This window comes from Chlamydotis macqueenii, chromosome 12 (genome assembly GCF_036417535.1).
Source record: "Chlamydotis macqueenii isolate bChlMac1 chromosome 12, bChlMac1.mat, whole genome shotgun sequence".
NCBI classification, from domain to species: Eukaryota; Metazoa; Chordata; class Aves; order Otidiformes; family Otididae; genus Chlamydotis; species Chlamydotis macqueenii.
In genome coordinates, this window is record NC_141567.1 from 668,461 (window position 1) to 686,827 (window position 18,367).

The 18,367-nt window shown below is 62.8% G+C and overlaps 1 protein-coding gene across 2 annotated transcripts in view; it reads right to left on the bottom strand.

The window, feature by feature from the left end:
* The window catches only part of FRMD5 (FERM domain containing 5), a 78,527-nt gene that overhangs the window by 4,441 nt on the left and 55,719 nt on the right, over positions 1-18,367 (bottom strand). For both annotated transcript variants that reach the window (XM_086757524.1, XM_086757523.1), the window contains exons 2-13: positions 16,331-16,435; positions 14,354-14,396; positions 13,910-13,988; positions 9,275-9,372; positions 7,563-7,686; positions 6,421-6,508; positions 5,044-5,132; positions 4,657-4,720; positions 3,914-4,005; positions 2,073-2,147; positions 1,126-1,194; positions 901-1,007 (exon numbers count right to left, since the gene is read on the bottom strand). In XM_086757524.1, the coding sequence (XP_086613650.1) occupies positions 901-1,007; positions 1,126-1,194; positions 2,073-2,147; positions 3,914-4,005; positions 4,657-4,720; positions 5,044-5,132; positions 6,421-6,508; positions 7,563-7,686; positions 9,275-9,372; positions 13,910-13,988; positions 14,354-14,396; positions 16,331-16,435 (1,033 nt within the window). The remainder of the gene's footprint in view (positions 1-900; positions 1,008-1,125; positions 1,195-2,072; positions 2,148-3,913; positions 4,006-4,656; positions 4,721-5,043; positions 5,133-6,420; positions 6,509-7,562; positions 7,687-9,274; positions 9,373-13,909; positions 13,989-14,353; positions 14,397-16,330; positions 16,436-18,367) is intronic.

Genomic DNA, 18,367 nt, shown 5'->3' on the forward strand with positions numbered 1-18,367 from the left:
CCAAATCCCCCAGGGCTGTGGCCATGGGGACCCCCGGGGACACTCTGCCGAAGCAGCGCCCAGAGCCCGCGTGGCGCAGCGTTACCTGGCGTGGGTGCGTCCCCGGGGCCGTGCGGAGCATCGTGGCCGAGGCCAGGGAGAGCCGGGAGGAGCGGCAACGCGCCCAGCGCCCGGGCCAGCAGCCGCGGCCCCAGGGCCAGCACCCGCACCCTCACCTCCCGGCAGCAGTGGTTGATGAGCCGCAGGTGGACGCTGACTTTGGTTTTGATCTTCACCAGGCACTTCACCATGGCGGCAGGGGTGCCCGCGGGGACTGCGGCAGCGCGCGGGGACGGCTGCTCGCCCACCAGCACGGCTGACGCAAGCGGCACTGGTGTCACTGGCCCCGGGGTCAGGGCTATTTTGGGCGCCCACATTTCCACGGGACCGAGCTGAAGTGAGAGTGAAGAAAAGCAGCTGGCGGCAGGGCAGGCGCTGCTGGGGCAGGGCGGTGTGGGGAGCCTGTGCCAGCCCCGGTTAATTTATTGCGGGAGGCTGTTTAATGCGCTTGCCGCCTCGCAACGGCACGGGCGGGAGGTGGGCAGCGGGTGCTCGCATTTACCAGGGCGGCAGAGGTGACCCTGGCTGCGGGGCTGCCAGGCACGCTCCCACCCCGAAAACCAGCACAGGCATCAGCCCAGGCTCCCTCACTGGAAATAAACCCCTTCCCTGCTCCGAGGGACCGGTCCCTTTGGGCAGGCAGCGGTTCTGCCCGTAGCTCGGTGTCCCCCCAGCAGCATCGGGGCTACGACCATCAGCTGGGGGTGTGTGGCTGCTTTCCGCGTGCGCACGTCTGCGTATGTGCATGCGGGTGCACGTCTCCGAGCCCCGGCAGCGGCAGCGAGCCGCGCGGTGCCCTACCTTCCATGATGGAGATGTGCACGGCTCTCCTCCGGGTGCGGGGCACGCTGCTCAGGCGGGGGCCGTGCGTGATGGAGGGGCAGCTCCGGCTCGGCACCAGCCCTGCCCTGGGGACGAGATGGGGAACGGGGACGGTGTCAGAGCCCCGGCGGTGTCAGAGCCCCGGCAGCGTCACCCCGGGTGCACGGTGGCTCTCCCACTGCACCGCACCGCTGCTCCTCTTACCGGTGAATCTCGGGGGGCTCCCGCTTGATTTTGGCGCTGGACTCCATCACCTCCTTCGCAACGCGGCCACTGCAGGTGGTTGAAGAAGAGCAGCCGTGAGGGGCTGAGCACCGCTCCCCCTGCAGCACACCACACCCCGCACTGTCCGTACCCCTCCCCATGCACCGAGGCTGGTGCGGGGGCTCTCCCCACAGCTCCAGGGAAAAGCAGAAATATTTGCTGGAAATAGGGGTGACGGGGAGAGCAGGGACAGGCTGGGCTGACACCTCTGCCGCCACATTTCGCTGCTTCTCCTGGCAGGAGACGCTGGACACAGTGGGGTCACCGCCCCTCTGGGTGGGGGGACACGCCCTGGGTGCACGGGCCCTCCCTGCCAGCTCAGAGGGTGCTGGCATCACGCGTCTTGCATGTGGGGACATGCTGGAGCCTCTTGCCCTGCAGAGATACAAGGCCCCAGGTCCAGGCTCTTTCTCCAGGGCCGGGGAGCAGCAACACCCTTCAGGAATTTAGGAATCGCAGTGATTCATTTCACTCCTCGTTGTTCTCCAGAACCAAACCCCAAAGCCTCCTGTCCTCTCCCCCCTGCAAAAATCAGCCGTTCTGGGGCCCGAGAGAGGGATGCCAGCTGTGAAAGAGAATGAAGGGATGGGCTCGGAGGGGTGACAGCACTGCCATGGGAGGACCTGCGGCGACAGGAGGACCCGCAGCAAGTCCTCAGAGCACTGCAGCCCTGCACTGCTCCCCAAAGCGCGTCCGAAGGAGCACAGAATCACAGAATCACAGAGGGGTTTGGGTGGGAAGGGACCGCTAAAGCCCACCCAGTCCAACCCCCTGCCAGGAGCAGGGACATCTCCAACCGGATCAGGTTGCCCAGAGCCCCGTCCAGCCTGGCCTGGAACGTTCCCTGAAAATACACCCGGCGGCCGCTACTTGTGGTCACTACTTACCTGTATCGGAACCGGCTTCCCTTGAAGAACAAGTTGCTGCTGGACACCGTCCGGACCTGGCTCGACTTCTCCAACCTGCAACAGCACCAAGAGCTGCGTGAGCATCCCGCGCCGCGGGGAAAAGCCTTCGCCTGACTTTGTTTCCCACACACTGTGCTGGCGGTGAGGAGCCACTGCTCTGCTGACGCCCGACAGCATCGTCCCCACCAGGCTGACCCCCAGCAATCAGAGCCAGGGAGCCGCGGGCCACCGGCAAACGGCAGCCAGGCCAAATTAGAGGAGCAAAGCCCCGGAGATGCGAAACACCACCAGGAACGAAACAAGCGGCCGGCAGCGGGGAGGTGGCACTGGCTGGTGGGACACGAGCACCTGGAGCATCACGGCATGGCCCGCAGCCCTCTCCGCCAGCACAGCATGTCCCTCCCAGACGGAGCAGCACAGGGCGGGGGGGCTAAGACCCTCTCACGACCTCGGCATGGCCGGGGCGTGGGAATCGTCCGGTCCCACTGCGCCGGCACTCGCTGGGGTCCGTCCGTGCAGCGGCAGATAGAACCCCCGGGAGGGACAGTCCCATCCCCGCATCCCAGGGAACTGGACCCTCGCCCCAGGAGGAGCCCGGCAGCCCCTCGGCCGAGCCCACACTCCAGCGGTAATTTACTGACATGCCTAATCACAAAAAGATTTGTAAAGCAATATTGCAATTTCATTCCACGTTAACATAATGAGAAATGAAACCTGCTGATTGCCGCCGCTGATTGCGGTATTCCCAAAGAGATACACCACACGCTTCATCTCGCGGCTCGCTGATTAAAATAAAACTCATTACAAAGCACAAAGCAGACTATTTTTAAGTACAAGACGAGCAGGCTGGTGAAACTAAACCGCTCCACCTGCCACCGCCCCGGCTTTTGGCACAGTCCAGCCTGCGCCCTCTCCCCGTCTCTCCGACAGCCCCGTTAACCAAACCAGGGCCACAAAAGCTGCCGTGCGGCCACCGACCAGGGAGCCCAGAGCTCCTGGGCGCGGGGAGAGCCTTCCCGTCCTGCCCAGGACGAGCTCCCCCTGCCCAGGTGAGCCCCCCAGCCCAGCAGGTCCCAGCGCTGGGCAGCCGGTGGGGACAGTCCCCGAGCCACCGTCCCCACCTGCCCAGGCGCACGCTGCAGCCCAGGCGGCACGTCACTGCCCGGTCCCTCAATGTTCCCCAGGAACTGTCAGCTTGTTCCCAGAGAGCCCAGAAGCAGGTCATTTCTGGAGGTTTTTGAGCCTTTCCCGTTAAAAGGCACGCTTTTCTAAAGCCCCTGGGGGCACTGGCTTCAGAAGGATTTTAGTGCTCGATTCAGCACAAACAGACCCTGCAAAGCCATTTTGAAAATCCACCCCTGAGCATCAGGTCAGAAAATATTCCCGGCATCCGTCCCTGCTGCGGGTCACAGCGCCAGAGCATCCACACGCGGCCCGGCTCCGAACAAGCTGCTGTTACCTGGGAAAATGCTAACCCGCACGTGCTGTCATGGACAGGACGGGTGCCGGTTGCTCAGCATTAAAGGCTTAATTGCCAAACAATTAGTTTTAATCTCCTGATTACAGGTTTGCTGCGGAGGAATGAGCGCAGCGGTGGGGGGGATGGCAGAGTCCCCACGGGGCAGAGTCCCCAACCCGGGGGCAGTGGTGGTTTCGGTGGCTGGTGACCGCGGGGCCACCGGGACAGGGTGCCACGCGGCCGGTGACAGCCAGCGCCCGCGTCCCGGCACCTGGACGGAGCCCTGGGGCGGGTGCTGCGCGCCGACGCACGGGGCGACGCGGGCCGCGGCACCGCCACGCCTGGCACGGCTGGCACTTACTTGTAGAAAGCCTGGTTTTCTATCCCGCACTTCCAGAGGTGCTTGCAGGCTTCCGGCGTCGGGGCAAAATATGTGAGAACGATTTTCTTCTCCTAAAGGAAAAAGGAGGGCGTGGGTCGGGGAAGGAGCCAGCGGTGCCCAGCAGGCAGCACACTGGGAGCGCTGGTGGAGCGCAGAGCTGCCGGGGCTGGGGAGCGGCGTGAGACGGGGCTGATCCTGCTCCAGAGCCGCTCAGGGGATGGGGAGACGCCGGAGCGCCAGCCGACAGCCCAGCACCGCACCGGGCACGGGGGACGGGCAGCCCTGCGTACCAGTGACCTGCCACCCTCCTCCCTAAACGCCCAGAAAGACATTTTTTAAAAATCATGCTGACAGCTTGCGTGGGAGCCAATTCCAGCTGAGGTTTTCAGGCTGGCTTCGCTACCCAGGGCTGACGAGCGCGACGGCGGTAACACCTAACCAAATAATCCCACACGCAGCACGCGGCCGCGGCGGGCAGGCACGGCGAGAAGCTGCGGGAGGTCCTGGGCTGCTGCTGAGGGCAGAGCCCGGAGCAAGGCGTCAGTGGGCGTGGGGAGGGGACCCCAGCACTGCCGCCAAGCCCGTGTCCCTGCCGCCGAGCCCGCGTCCCTGCCGCCGAGCCCGCGTCCCCTCACCGCGGCGTGCCACGGGCACGGGGAAACCAGCTCAACCAACAGCCTCGGCCGCGCTCAGCTGGTCCCACAGGAAGGGAGAGCACTCACCTCTTTCTGGCTTACGTACAAATAGAAAGTCTTCCCTTCAAATTTCATTTTGGTCACCTCGTTCCTGAAAGGACAAGGACAGGCAGGTGAGCGGCTGCGCGGAGCCCACCGCAGCCAGCCGGCTCACAGCCACGGCACTCGCTGCGAGGTACGGGTCGAGCGCTGGGGTTTTGGGGGTAGCAGCAGGGCAGCTTCAGGACCCCGTTTCCCACCCCTGGGGCGGTGAGAAGACCCCTGGCATCTCTCAAACGCCCTGGGGTGATGTGGGGCACTCAGGGCCCCGCCCCACAGCACCGCACACATCTCACAGCCGAGCGAGCCGAAGCGAGCCGGCCGGCGCGGCGCCAAGGGGCAGGGCAGGGGGGGGGACGCGAGGTGGGAACTCACCACTTGATGAAGTGAACTCTCTTGTTGCCCTGCAGCACAACAAAACCAAAGGGAGTGAAGGCCAAAAATGCCGCGTTCCCAGACACGTCCTGGAAGACAACGGCAATCGCTCAGCAAAACGTCGCCGCGCCGGCAAATCTCACACGCCGTCGGCGACCCCCAGCCCCAAAGGCGGCGGCGATGCGCAATCTCTGCGCTGACGGCCAGCGGGATGCTCTGGGCAGGCTCACCCGGACCGCGGCACCCCGCACACAGCAACGCCCGCCGCCGCGCAGCGGGGCAGCTGGCCCAGCGGCACCAGGGAGGAGAAACCCCAAATGGCTCCAGCCCAGCGCTCCCATCCATTACCAGTGAGCAGTAAACACTGCCCCCCGCCCCCTTCCCCTGCAATGAAACCAGAAAACAGCCAAACCCCGCTAACTCGGCCCCCCGGAGCCCCACGCAGCCAGAGAAGCGGAGCGGCGTTGGGACGGTTCAAACCATTAATCAGTGTCACGTGCGGAGCACGGCAGTAGTTTAACCTAATCGCAACATCTGGACTCTGCGAAGCTGTTGTTAACGGCACTGGTGTGCACGGAGCAAACCTGACATGTGCTGAATTTTACAAATGCTATCAAACAGTTGCGGCCGCTCAGCGATTGTTGGGTTCGCCCTGACCTCCGTTCGGGCGGCAGACACCCAGCTGGCTTTCGAAGGACGCTGAGCCGAGGGGACGCTGCGCGCCAGGCTCGGGATTTCTGGAGCACGGGCAAGAAAAGCGGGCAAGGGATTCTACAGCGGTGGCTGCGGAGAGTGATGCCCGTGCGGGGTCTGTGATGTTTTCCCAGGACCAGAGAGCAGGCAAAGCCCTCGGAGTACAATTCTCCATCTGCTCTGCACCCCTCAGCCGTCCGCGTGCCACGGGATGACGAGAGCCCAGGGACGGCCGCTTCCAGTGACAGCTACAGTCACTAAAAAGCATTTCAGACAGCAAACTGGATTACTGGGAAGAGCGGAGTGACAGGCTGGCCCTGGCAGACCAGTGCCTGTCGGTCTCAGACACCTCACCAACCACGTTCCCGCCTCCCAACTGCATCCTGCAGCAGAAGGTGGTCAGCCTCTGTCTTTTACAGCTGGCTGCACACGAGAACGCTTTCGCGCGGCCTCCCTCCGCGCTCCCTTGAAGGGCTGGGCTCGCCGCTCCCCTCCCTGCCTGCGCGCCTGCTGCGGGCCGGTTTTTAAGGCTGAGAGGGCTGCTGGCCCGCGGCCCCGCCGCCACCACTGCCCGCCGGCGGCGACGAACGGCTGTGCTCGGACTGGTCCCTGGTACCTCTGCCGCTCGTTACCGGCCGGGGCGAGGATCCAAGGCAAGGAAGAGCGTTGGGAAAACCGTTTTACCTTGCAAGGGTGTGGGTCAACCCCGTAGGTCTCCAGAGTCTGGGCTTTCCTGAGGAAATTCAGCTCGGAAGTAGCTGGTGTCTGCCCGCTACAGGAGGGGAAAAATGGGGAAAAAGAGAATATCACATGGAAGAGAGGAAGATGGAAGTCAGCCCTCGGCTACAGGGTTTCTGTGCAGAGCAGGCGCCAGGCGTGGTGCGTTCCCGGCACATCCACCAGCACAACCCGCTGCACGGGAGAGCAGCACGGGAACCCAGCCCCCCGCCAGCCGGGTCCGGCAGGAGAAACACGGGAGCACCGGGAGGGACCAAAGCCCAGGGGCACCTGCAAAATGTGGGGCTGTATTACACACGCGTTTCCTCGGGGGGAGGAAAGCAGAGCTCGCTGGGCAGGAGGCAGCAGCCCACCCAACATGAGAGCACGGCTCTGCTGGGTTTCTGGGAGGGCAGAACCCCGCCAGCTGCTCCAGGTCCGGCACACGGCTGTCCGCCGGGAATCGGCCCCGAGGCACTGCCGGTGCCGTGGGAGGACGGGGGGCTGCTGTCTCCCACACCTCGCGTCCCCAGAGCGGGGCGGAGGCAGGAGGGGACATGGCAGGAGGGGAGATGGCAGGAGGGGAGAGGGCAGGAGGGGATCTCTGGGGACAGCGGTTGGGCACTGTCCCCGTCCCGCCGGGGAAGAGCAGGGACCCCCGGGTTGTGCCAGCTGCGCAGGAGAACCCCCGGCCCTCCCCGGGGCAGGAGGGAGCGGGGCTGGTTTGGCACCAGGACCAGACCATCGCGTTGCTGCTGTATTTTTTTATTTGTCTGCACTTCCTCTGGCTTGTCTTTGGCCGCTCGATCACGTTCTCCTTGCCGCGAGCAGCGGTGTGGGGACACGGCCGCTTCTCTCGCAGGGCCATTTGCTGTGACATCCCTACGCCACCAACCCGTCTGCCCTCCTACAGCCTGCTCTGCTCCGTGCTCCTGCTTTTACCGTCGCTGCCAAGAGCCCCGCTGGCTCCCAGCTGGGTCTGACGGACCAGAGCAGCCAGCGCTCATCCCATGGCAAGGCTGGAAATCCCAAACCGGGATACAAATCAGCCAAGCACCAGTAATCCCTGCAGCAGCTGACGCTCGCCCAGCGAAGCCGCCCGGCCATACCTCAGCTCCAATTTGTGGATCTCTGCAATTTTCCTCTCCAGCTTCTCCGAGTGTTTGGGGAAGAACTGGAACTTGGAGCTGTAGCCTTCTGGGTGCTTCCCCGGGTCGTAGTCCCCGATCTCGGCTGGTGGGAGACAGAACCGCTCAGGAACACCCGCACGACCCAGACCGCAGCCTGCGTTCCCATCCCAGCAGCACACGTCCGTATCCCGGCAGCATCCACCTCGGCAGCCGAGTTGGTGGTGCCCGGGTGCGGGGTCGGGGCTTAGAGCATCCTGGGAACACCGCTCCGATCCAGCCATGCTTCCCACCGGGAGGGACCGCTTGTGAGGCATTAGCTGTGTCTTATTAATTTCACTGTTTGCTTGGGAGCACGCGCCAGCAGATGGTCATTGTCCCAAATTTATTAATTCCTCGACCTATTTGCCAGGAGCCTCCCGGGAGCCAGGCTGGGTCGGTGTTGCGGCAGCCATGGGGGGTCAGCCCGAGCACCCTGGGCACCCCGGCCCCCACCCCAATCCCAGCTGGCCGGGAACAAGGCAGTGAGCGACTTCTGCTCACCCAGAAGACACAACCGCGCCCCGAAAAATACATAACCAGCTAGCAATCTGTAAAACGACATTGAGAAAAGCTCCTTCCCCTCGTCCCCTCGCCCGGGGAAGCGCTGCGGGGTGCTCAAGGGGACAGGGCATCCTGCAGCGGGGTGGGAGCCGCCTGCGACAGCCGCTGGCAGGGCTGAGCCCCCCGGGCAGGTCTGTCCTTCCGACAGCCCCCGCCGCCCCGACCCCCAGCACGGGGACCCGGCTGCAGGAACGCCCGAGCCCACCGCATCGCCGAGCTCAGCCCCCGCTGAGGCAGCGCCGCGCCCTCGCCCAGCGCCCCGCGGGAGCCAGCCACCATCGCCACTGGCATTTCACTGCTGCAGGGCTCTGGGCGGGTGTCTCCGCTGGGATTTGGGGTAATCCGGCAGCGTCCCGCCGCTGGGGATGAGAGGGCCTTGCTCCCATTTAATTCCCTCCAGCCTCGAGTCCTGAGTGAAATGTAGACATTGCATTCATTTTTTATGTTTCCTGCTTAAAACACTAAAAGGGGGGGGAACACATCAGCACTGTGAAATAACTCAAAAATGCTTCGGAGCTGAAATTTGTCTCTTTTGGTTGCTGGGGCGCATCTGCCCAGCTCGTCTGCAGATGTGACCCCAGGCGCTGGGGGACGGCAGAGAGGGGTCCCGGCACCACGCCGAGCCCCCCCCAGGCAGGGAAGCCCACTCACAGGCCCAGCACCACGATGCCGACAGCATGGCATGTCAGCGTGCTTTCCCGCCGCACCGGCAGCACCCAGCCCTTCCAAACAGCCTGCCGATCCGCGCTCAGCGTCCGGCCGGATGCGCGCTGTCACAGGGCTGCCTCTGCGCCCGGATGAGCACTGGGAGAGCCGGGCTGGACCAGCCAAGGGGACGCCGCTGCCCCGAAACCACATGGGATGGCTCTGGGAGCAGCCGACGGCGCGGGGCGTCTGCCGCCGGTGGGATCCCAACATCACTGCGCACCCTCCCCAAGCCCAGCACTGCGCGGCATGAGCGCCGACTGGAAGCGCGAGCCCCGCGCTGGCAGGATGACATTTGTATTCTCGGTGCAGTGATCTGTTGTAAGTGAAATAATGTAATCAGCGCTTAGCATGGCAAGTAAATTTATCTTGTCAAGTGGCATTACCTTGAAGGATATAGGCGGCCAGCAAAGCAGCGTCCGACGTCTTGCAGAGCAGGCGGCCATGGTAGAGATCCCTTTTGATCTGCAGGAAGACTAAATACCTGAGGACAGAAGAGAGAGTCCATTTATTAAACAAAGTTTAAATTACCTAAACAGGCAATTTAGACGTGGAGTATCTGCCTCGAGACACTTGCACCGCCGTGTCTCTCCCAGCAGCCTGTTGACAAGACGTTACGCTCGCCGGGAGCGAGCAAGCCCCCACGATGGGGCTGCCGGGCCCAGATCCGCGCATCCCAGCCCCACTCCAGCCCGCAGGACGCAGCGCCTGCTCAGGGCCGGCACCCGACGCGAGGCTGGCGGAGGTCCCCGCCGATCCGGCTCCCTGCCGCCGCGGCCCCTCACGTCAGGCAGTGCCGCTGGCCGAGACAAAGAGCTCCCTCGGGCACGGAGATACTGGGGTGAGCGTTCCCCCTGGGAAAAACGCGGAAAGAAGGAAACTGAGCCGAGGAGGTGCCGGTCCCCGCCACCCCGGTGATGCTTCACTGTGCTTCGGGCAGCGGTGCCAGGCAGCGAGCGATCGCCCCAGCCCATCACAAGGGCACGGGGGCTGGCGTGCCCAGGGTGATGCTCTGACGGGCATCTCATGGTCCTGAGCCCACCAGTGACAGCTGTGCTTCCCAGTCCTGTATCCTCGCCCGGTGGCTCAGCTTCCCCATGCCGTGATCTTTCTCCTTCCCCAACTCTGTCCTCCCCAGTCCCTGCGCAGGCACCCCCCTCCCTCCTCCACGCTCGCCAACGACCCGCGCTGCATCCTCCAGCGAGCTGCCTCTCCCGCTCGCCCAGCCCGGTCCCTGCGCACCAGAGCCCCGGGAAGAGAGAAACTGTGCTGAGGAACGACAGATCTGAACAAACTGAAACCTCAGCAACAGGCTGAGCCATGAGCAGTGTGCCTGGGGAAAGCTGCTGATGCTATAACGCAAGTTGCAGAGCGAGGGAGCAAAATGGAAATAGCAGCGCTCAGAAATGCACTCAAGTAACCGACGTGCACTCTGCAATATCTCAGCCACGCTTCATTTCTCAAATCCATATTTATGATGAGATAAAGCACTAATTTTCACTGATAAAATACATTAAAGAGAAACCCAGATATTGAAGTGCACTCGCTCCAGGGAAAGGGAATCTCAAGCCCAGGTTTCAGCTGCAGGCACAGTGAGCAGCAAGCAGAGGCAGCCCACCCCCACGGGGGGCTCACCCAGGCGCCGTGGGGACCCACAGGGGACCCATGGGCGACGTTGGGGCTGGAGCTCAGCCCCGGGGTGACTGCAGGACTGAAGCCAGGCTCGCGCTGTATCGGTGGGGAGGAGAGCACGGTCTCCTGCTTCTCCCCCCATCGCCTCTGAGGCGCCGGCCATCCCGGCAGTTGGTGGCCATGGCTCCCAGCGCCAAGGGTGACGAGCCCCACTGCCGGCGCAGGCACTGACCCGCACGGGGCCAGACCCCGGGCTCGGCTGGCGAGCGGCGTCGGCACCCCAGCCCCAGCCCAGCCCTCACAAAACCAGCGCCATCAGACAGGTTTAACCCTGCCAACCCCCGACCCTGCTCCCTTTAGGCAGGGAAAGGTTGTAGGTCTGAGCCAACCTGGCAAACAAAAACATTCAGCGTGTGCCAAATGGGTTCTCCAAAGCCTTGGAAATCTCTCCTGGGAAGAGGAGTTTCCTGGGGCAGCCCTGGGCTGCGGGAGGAGGCTGCCTTGGAGAAGGACACTGCAGATGCGAAATGCTCCCGAGCTCAGATCAGCGAGCCCCCGGGCCGGCTCCGTCCCCGGCGGCCACCGCTTTGCTTGCCAGTGGAGTGGCCAGGGATTCCCCGGCACAGGGTGAGGACCCCGAGGTGCTCACCCAGAGATGCTCCCCCGATGGGGCTGAGCCGCCATCCCCTGCCCCCCGGCATCGCCCCGATGCCCTTGGGTCCAGCTCCCCCCTCGCAAGGGCAAATCCCTGCCCTGCCCCTCAGTTCTCCAACTGCGCTTGACAAGGGCTGTCTGCCGAGCTCTGACTGAAGGGATGGAATACAAATAACGTGTTGTCTGCACAGCCCAGTGCCCAGTGAGCGCTGTCGGCGCTGAGGGACGGTGTCTCGGGCCAGTTCCCGTTTAAACCAACGCCTGACGGCTGCACAGGGTGGCAGCTGCTGGGAGCAAGTGTAGAATCTGCAAACTAAATAAGTGTCTCTGCAGCAAAACAAGGAGATGTATCCGTGTGAAACTATTCCCGTGCGCTTCTGCGGGTCCCCCGAACCGTGCCCGTATGAAATAACAGCTCAGCCCCATTCAGACGCTGATCCCAGCCACGGCCTGGCAGCAGCAGGCACAGTGGCGTTTGGGACACGGAGAGGCGTTCAAAGAGGCCCAGCAAACGCACACAGGGCTCTTCACAAATGCCCCCTCCTCATCTGCATCTCCCCTCTATGCTCAGAACCAGAGAAACGAAACTTTCTCAGGCTTCCAAACACCATCTGGGTTTTTTTAGTTTTGGGTAATTCTATGAAACGCAAGCAAAGCTTTCATTAGTTTTGTACATTATCATGGGGAAAACAAACTCCAGAAGAGCTTTTGAAACACCTCACCGTCGTCGTCCTCTTGTAACTGATGTGCCCAGCAAAAAAACCCAGAATTTATTAATGCAAAGCTGAGGTAAAAAGCTGAGCACAGGAATATTCCAAACAGGCAGCATAACAGGCTGCAAAAGCCCAGACACTCTCTCCCATTTGCTGCCTGCAGAAATAGACTGAAAATCCCAAGAATTAAATCCTGGAATATATTTAGCTCGATCAGTAAGCCTACTTAACTCTCGACATGCTTAGCACAGACCCCGGCCATTCATCGGGAGCACACGATGGCACACAGGGCCGAGGAGAGCGGCAGCGCAGCAGGTTCGGGGCTGCCCGGCTCCAGCTGCCGGGACAGAGCCACCCCGCGCCAGCGACGGGGGCGGTTGCCAGCATTGGGGGTGTCTGGGGCCGAGACGCTGGGGGTCCCGCCATCCGCAGCGGCTGACTGCCGGCAGCGCGACGTGGCATTGCCAGCCCGCTTTGAAGACACCAAGAGAAGCCTGTGCTGGTTTTGTCCCCGTTTTTCCCAGGTGAGTGGGGGGCTTCCTTCTCCAGGACTGCCAATCTCCTCCCTCGGACTAGAGGACACTGCGGGTAGGAGCCGATGCAGGAAGAGCGGAGCACCACAGCTGCAGACACAAATCGTAATGGTTTTTCCCCACACCCTTCGTTCACAGACCACCTCATTGGCTTTGTCTGGAGCCCTGACTGGGTTGTGGCAGATGGCATCCAAAAGTTTTGCACCCCCTCACACCCCACGCCTGGACCCAGGGCACAGTCGGAGAAGCGTTTCTGCAGTCCTTCCCTCACGTCGCTTCTCCAGATCATCTCCCTCGCCTGGACCTCACGTAGGGACACAGGCAATGATGAAAAGCAGAAGGAAAGTGAAATATTTCCTTCCTGGAGCTTGTGAGAATCAGTGGCCCGGCTCCAGGGGGTCAGCAGTCGGCAGTTTTCACCCCAAAACACTTTTGCACTTTGAACCGAGTCAGTACCTTTCTTAGCGGTCTGCGGGAGCAAGCCCACTGTTACTGCCCCCTCCCTGACAACCCCTTGTGCAGACAAGGAGGAATTACGCACAGCAATAACGGCGAAAGGTTCTGGGGGAAACACAGAACCCGCTAGCAGAGGCGCCAGCCCTCAGGCAGGGCCCGACCCTCCAGGCTGCCGCAGGCGGGGGTCCCGGGCTGTCGTGCCCCGGCAAGCCACGCTCACGGCTTGTTCTCCAAAGCTGCTGCGATTTCCCCCCGAGCGCTCCTCACGTCCTTCCTTCTGGCAGGAAGAGCGGCAGGGAGAGCCCCTAGAGACAGAAACTCGCGAGAAGCGCTGTCAGGTTCCTGGGTTGCAGTTTATCACCCGTCGCTCCCAGAGCATTCATGCCCCGTACGTAAACGGGACGTGGCCAGTTACTGCCAGGAGACGCCAAGGGACCTGGAGACACTCAAACCCTTCCCGACCAGGCAGGGGCAAGGACACCCCGAGCTAAGGACGTGCCAGGCAGTGGCACTGACGGCTGGATCAGCCGTGGCAAGAGCACTAGAGCCGGGCTCTCGCAGGAGAGACGCTGCTCCTGCTGGGACCCACCCTCCTGCGCTGTCTGGGACCGGGGGGTCCAGTTGGAAGGAGAGATTTTTGGAGAGGGAAGGGCAGGCTGCTGGTGCAGCCCAGGAACCGTTTGACGCTGGCAGGATGGTACTGAAGCCACGATGGACATTAGGGTGAGCAGTCCTGTGCTCCAAGTGCTTTGTCCTGGTAACGTCGTTTTTGCACCTGACCGCAGCTGAAGACCATGCCAGTGGTTCCAAACCCATGGGCAGCACTGCCCCCCAGCCACGGCGGCTCCACGCGCCAGCGGAGCACGGGCAGGGATGCCCCGCAGTTGGGAGAACCCAGAAATGTCCGGCTTTCTCTGGAAATCTAAACGGCTGCTGCTCTCCCGTGACTACAAAGCGAAGCTCAGCGGGGTGCGTTCCTGCCTCGGCCAAGCCCTCGCTGCCCAGCGCCGGTCCCCGCGTGCCCCGTCCGTACCTGGTGATCTCCTCCTTCAGAGCAGCAGGGTCCGTGGGGTAAAACTTCACGCGGAAGCACATGGTGAAGGGAGGCTGGGCTGTGGGGAGAACAGCGACACCGCGGTCACCGAGTGACGGGGTTCGTCCCCTTCGTCCTCCTGAATAACCCTGCTCGAGGAGAGGGTCAGGTACTCCTGGGGGTCCCACCTGCCCTCCCTGGTACCCCCAAACGCACCCAGCTGCCCTTGGCAGAGAGGGAGTGGATGGGCACGGGGCCGCTCCCCACCGCGGTGGCCATCGTGGGAGCAGATGTCCCCGGTAAAGCCGTGGGGCGCTGCCCGCGGCACCGTCCGCCAGCCACGCACCCCGCTTGCCAGCGCAAGGACTGGAGAAACGGAAATACATCTAAAAGGGAGGGAGCGCGCAGCGCCGGCCCAGGACGGCTGCTCGCAGCCATACTCACCCCTCATCTGCTTCACAACCGACTTGGTAAACTCCAGCCAATGCTAAAAGGAAAGAGAAGGTCGTTAACGCGACTCGGTAACAAATAATTTCAGTTAATAACACTGATTATTACAGGCAAAATTAAAGAAACAAAACCCATCTGCTTGAAGTAAACGCCTGCGCTGTGGCAGGTCTGTAAACCACGCGGCAGAGGTGGGAGGGGGCTGCAGCCCCTGCCTGTCCAGCCAAGGGAGGGCCCGAGCCCCAGCATCCCCCGGGCTGAAATGATTTGAGTGCTGGCGTCAGCATCCCCTGACCCAGCACAGCACTGGGAAATGATGGTAAGGAGGCAGGATTTTCTCTCTTCACTTCTCAGCGTCTCCGTCATCCGCGGCCCCGTGCTCTCATAGACCGTCTCACCGGCAGCAGCCCCAGGGCAGCACGCAGGCTCCCCGCGGCCACGCTTCCAAATGAAGAGGTTTTCAAAGGCTGCTGCGCTGCCTCCTGGCAGGAGCTGCGGCCATGCCCGGAGCGTGCTGCCGGCTGCAGCAGCCGCCTCTCCCGCATCACACGAGCGCTGCAGCTCCTGGCCCAGCCCCAGGCAGGAGCAGAGCCCAGCCCCGCTCACCGTGCCCCCCCGGACCCCTCCCCAGCCCTGCATGTGGCAGAGCACACTTTCAATATGGAATATTGACTTGTGCATCAGAAATAATGGGCTGAGGTGACAGCCGAGTTCATCACGGTTTAAACACAGCACTTCCAGCCCAGGAACACGAAACATGGGCAGCCTTTGACGGCCACAGCGTCCCCGAGCTGCAGGGCTGGGGCTGGCTCCCACGCCGAAGGGTCTCCCTGCCCCAAGCAGCCCCCCAGGGATGCTGCTCAATGCTGACCGAGGGCTCTTCCCTCAGCCCTGAGGCCTGAGCTGGGTCGGGTTATTCCCAGGAGAAGCAAATCACCGATAAAAGCAGCATCTGCGGCATCGCTGAGCGTGCCAGCTCTGCCTCCGCGCTGGGAGCCGCTGCCCGCCGGCGCTCGGCTCCACAAACCTTGAGCCCTCTCACAGCACGTCGCGACCTAACGCGTGTTTGTGCAGAGCGTACATTCTGCACTCGCTTTAGGAGCGTGGACAGCTGACCCTGAAGAAGCGGCAGGACTCACACAGCTTCTCCACGGAAACCCAGCTCGGCGGGACCCACACACAGGGCTCTGTCCCTGCCGTGCCGCCCTCCGCCCCAACCTGTGCAGCTGCCCGGGGACCCCGCGGGACCCTGCACTGCTCCGTGCCGCGAGCTGCGCTGCTGGGGCAGGCCGGGTCCTGCCACGGGGCTCTCGGCTCCACGCGCTCCCACATCTTGCTTCACTCTTCATCGCCCGAGGCAACATGCACGGGCATTGGGATTCTTGGCACAAAGCTGTCGTGTGGCCGAATCTGGGTGTTAACACGCAGCTCTGCGCTAGAAACAGTCCTGCAAACCAGCGCCAGGGGACCTCCCTCCTCGCCTCTGCAACAGCGCCAGATCCTCTCACTCTGCACACGCAGGATGCTTTCAGTTCCTCCGGCTCGCGCATCCCGACCGACGCCGGGGAGGCATCAGCGGGGCCGGGACACTGAGGCGGCTGCTGCCAGAGCCCAGCTGCACCCCAGGCCCCCCCCGCCTGGGGCTGCAGCATGGGACGCAGCCCTGGCTCCAGCAGAAGGGGTGGGAAGGGGCGGGGGGGTCTCCCCAGGGAGCTCAGAGGGGCCAGGAGTAGCTGCTCGTCCCACGGGCAAAGCATCGACCCCGTCAGGCACCCACAACCCCTGGCTTGTCCCCTTCCCAGCAGCAGGGGCAGGGAGAGGGGCAGGGGAGAGCCCCTCATCCCTGCCTACAGCGGATTTCATCGCAGCCGTTTGCCTCACGCTCTGGTTCTCGGCCGCAGCAGCGAGGACAAGTCCGACACCACCGAGCTGCGGGAAGCCCCATCGCCCAGCCCGGGCAGGAAGGGCTCTCACCCGTTGCTTGTCGGGGTCCACAAACCGGATGCCGAAGTAGTCCTTCTCCAGCAGGTTCAGGTGGTGGCAGAGGAGGTCGAACAGGTACTGGCCCTTGGCATCTCTCTGCAAGACAAAGAAACCCATTTACAAAGCGGCAGGACAAGGGCAGCGGTCAGAGGAGCGGGGACACGCCGGGTGGGTGAAGGGTCCGAAACCTCCAAGGTGACGCCAAGGATGGTGCAAATGCCACCACCTCCCTGGTGCTTCACCAGCAGAGCCCTACCTCGGCAGTGGTCTCACCCCCTGAGCAGGGGTCTTCTTTCTGCGCCAGGTTTGGGATCAAACTCAGTATTTTGTTTATTTCTGAAAAGCTTAAACCAGGTGATGCAGCCCTGGGAAACCCGCTCACCTGGAGCCAGGGAGGGAGAAGAGCCAAAATTGTTTGGACCCTGCTCTCTCTGGCCCGTACGGCAGAGCAAATGGTGCCCAAGCTGAGGGGGACGCGCTGGCAGGATCGGGCCCCTCAGCCGCACTCCGGGGATGGCAGCAGGGCCCGGGAACGGCTGTGCTGCACCCAGGAGATCTGCTTCACCTTGCAGTCGATGGGGGACCTGCCTCACAGCGCGGCACCTCCACGGATCAAAGGCTGCGCCTGACAGCCCACGCTGCCTCCCTTCGACAACACGGGTTTGTTTCCCGACAAACACACCTCACGCGCGCGCTATCTGATCAAACAATCGCTCAGCAGACACCGGCTGTGCAACCGGGGAACCCCGCGGCCTGGCATTAACCCGCTCCCGCGGCTCGGTAAATGTCTCTGCGTTGTCAATAAACTGCGCTTCGTTTAGAAAGCCGTGAAGTCCACGCAGCAGCTAAACCGAGCTGCCCTCGGCACCAGAGCCCGGCAGGCAGCGAGGAGGCGATGCGACGCGGTGACCCCCGGCTGCGCTGCCGCCGGAGCAGAGGCCACCCCGGCTCCCGGGCCGCAAACACGGCTTGCGCCTTTGGGAGAGCGTGTCCCGCTGGGGTGGCTGCTGCAGCACTGGCGCTCAGCCAGTCGCACCACGCCGACAGAGCGGCACGGGCAGCCGCGCACGGGAGTCAGCGGGAGCCTCGGCGCAGAGGACAAGGCTGGGGGGACGCTGGTGCTGCCCAGCAAAGCCCGCCAGTTACCCTTGCTGTGATGTCCAAACGCACCTGGCACTGGAAAAAAGTGTCAAATTCCTATTTCCATACTCAGACATCTAAATTAATATCCTGGCCCTGCAGCCTCCCTGGCTCCCTTGTGTGCCGCTGGGAACCGGCAGGTCCCGTGAGCTGCCTCTCCCGCTGGGAACGCGGATGTGGACAGCTCCGGGCCAGGTCCCCGCGGCTACAGTGCCCATCCATTCCCACCCCAAACCAGACCCTCAGGCCCGCGCCCCTGTCCCACCGTCCTGCCGCCGCCCAGGGACGCGCAGCGTAGCTCCTCTGGCTCGGCTGAGCGGGGGGCTGCCGGCCAGGCTCGCCGGCACGTGGCGGCCACCAGCACCACCGGCCACTTCTCAGGAAACGAGGCCACTCATTTCCGAGCCTGACTACAGATTCAGGTCCCCAGCCTGGAAAAGCGTGGCCTAGATCGCGCTTTATTAATAGGCTAATCGAGTCTCTGCACGTATCATCCATCACCGTCAAATGCCAGCCGGTACGGGCTGTGCGCCCGGCTCGGGTACAAGGGCAGGGAGAGGAAAGGGGTAAGGAAACCTGCCAGAATCCCAATCCCTTCTCCTGCGCTAAAGCAACTTACTGTTCTTTCATTTGACAATATTTGGGTTTGCAACGAGGACTGGGAAGGGAGGAACGGCAGCAGCATCCTCGGAGCAGCAGAACAAACACCCAAGCCCTGCTCGTCTATCCGGCACGAAATACCCTTCCAGGCCAGCTGTGAGTGCGTTAGGAACACTGGAAAACAGAAATAAATGCTGGTTTTATTTTCTTTCCCTAGGAAAGATCACTCGCAGGCTGAGCTAAGGGCCATGACACAGGCACAGAGGTTAAACAACGGACCGTGTAACA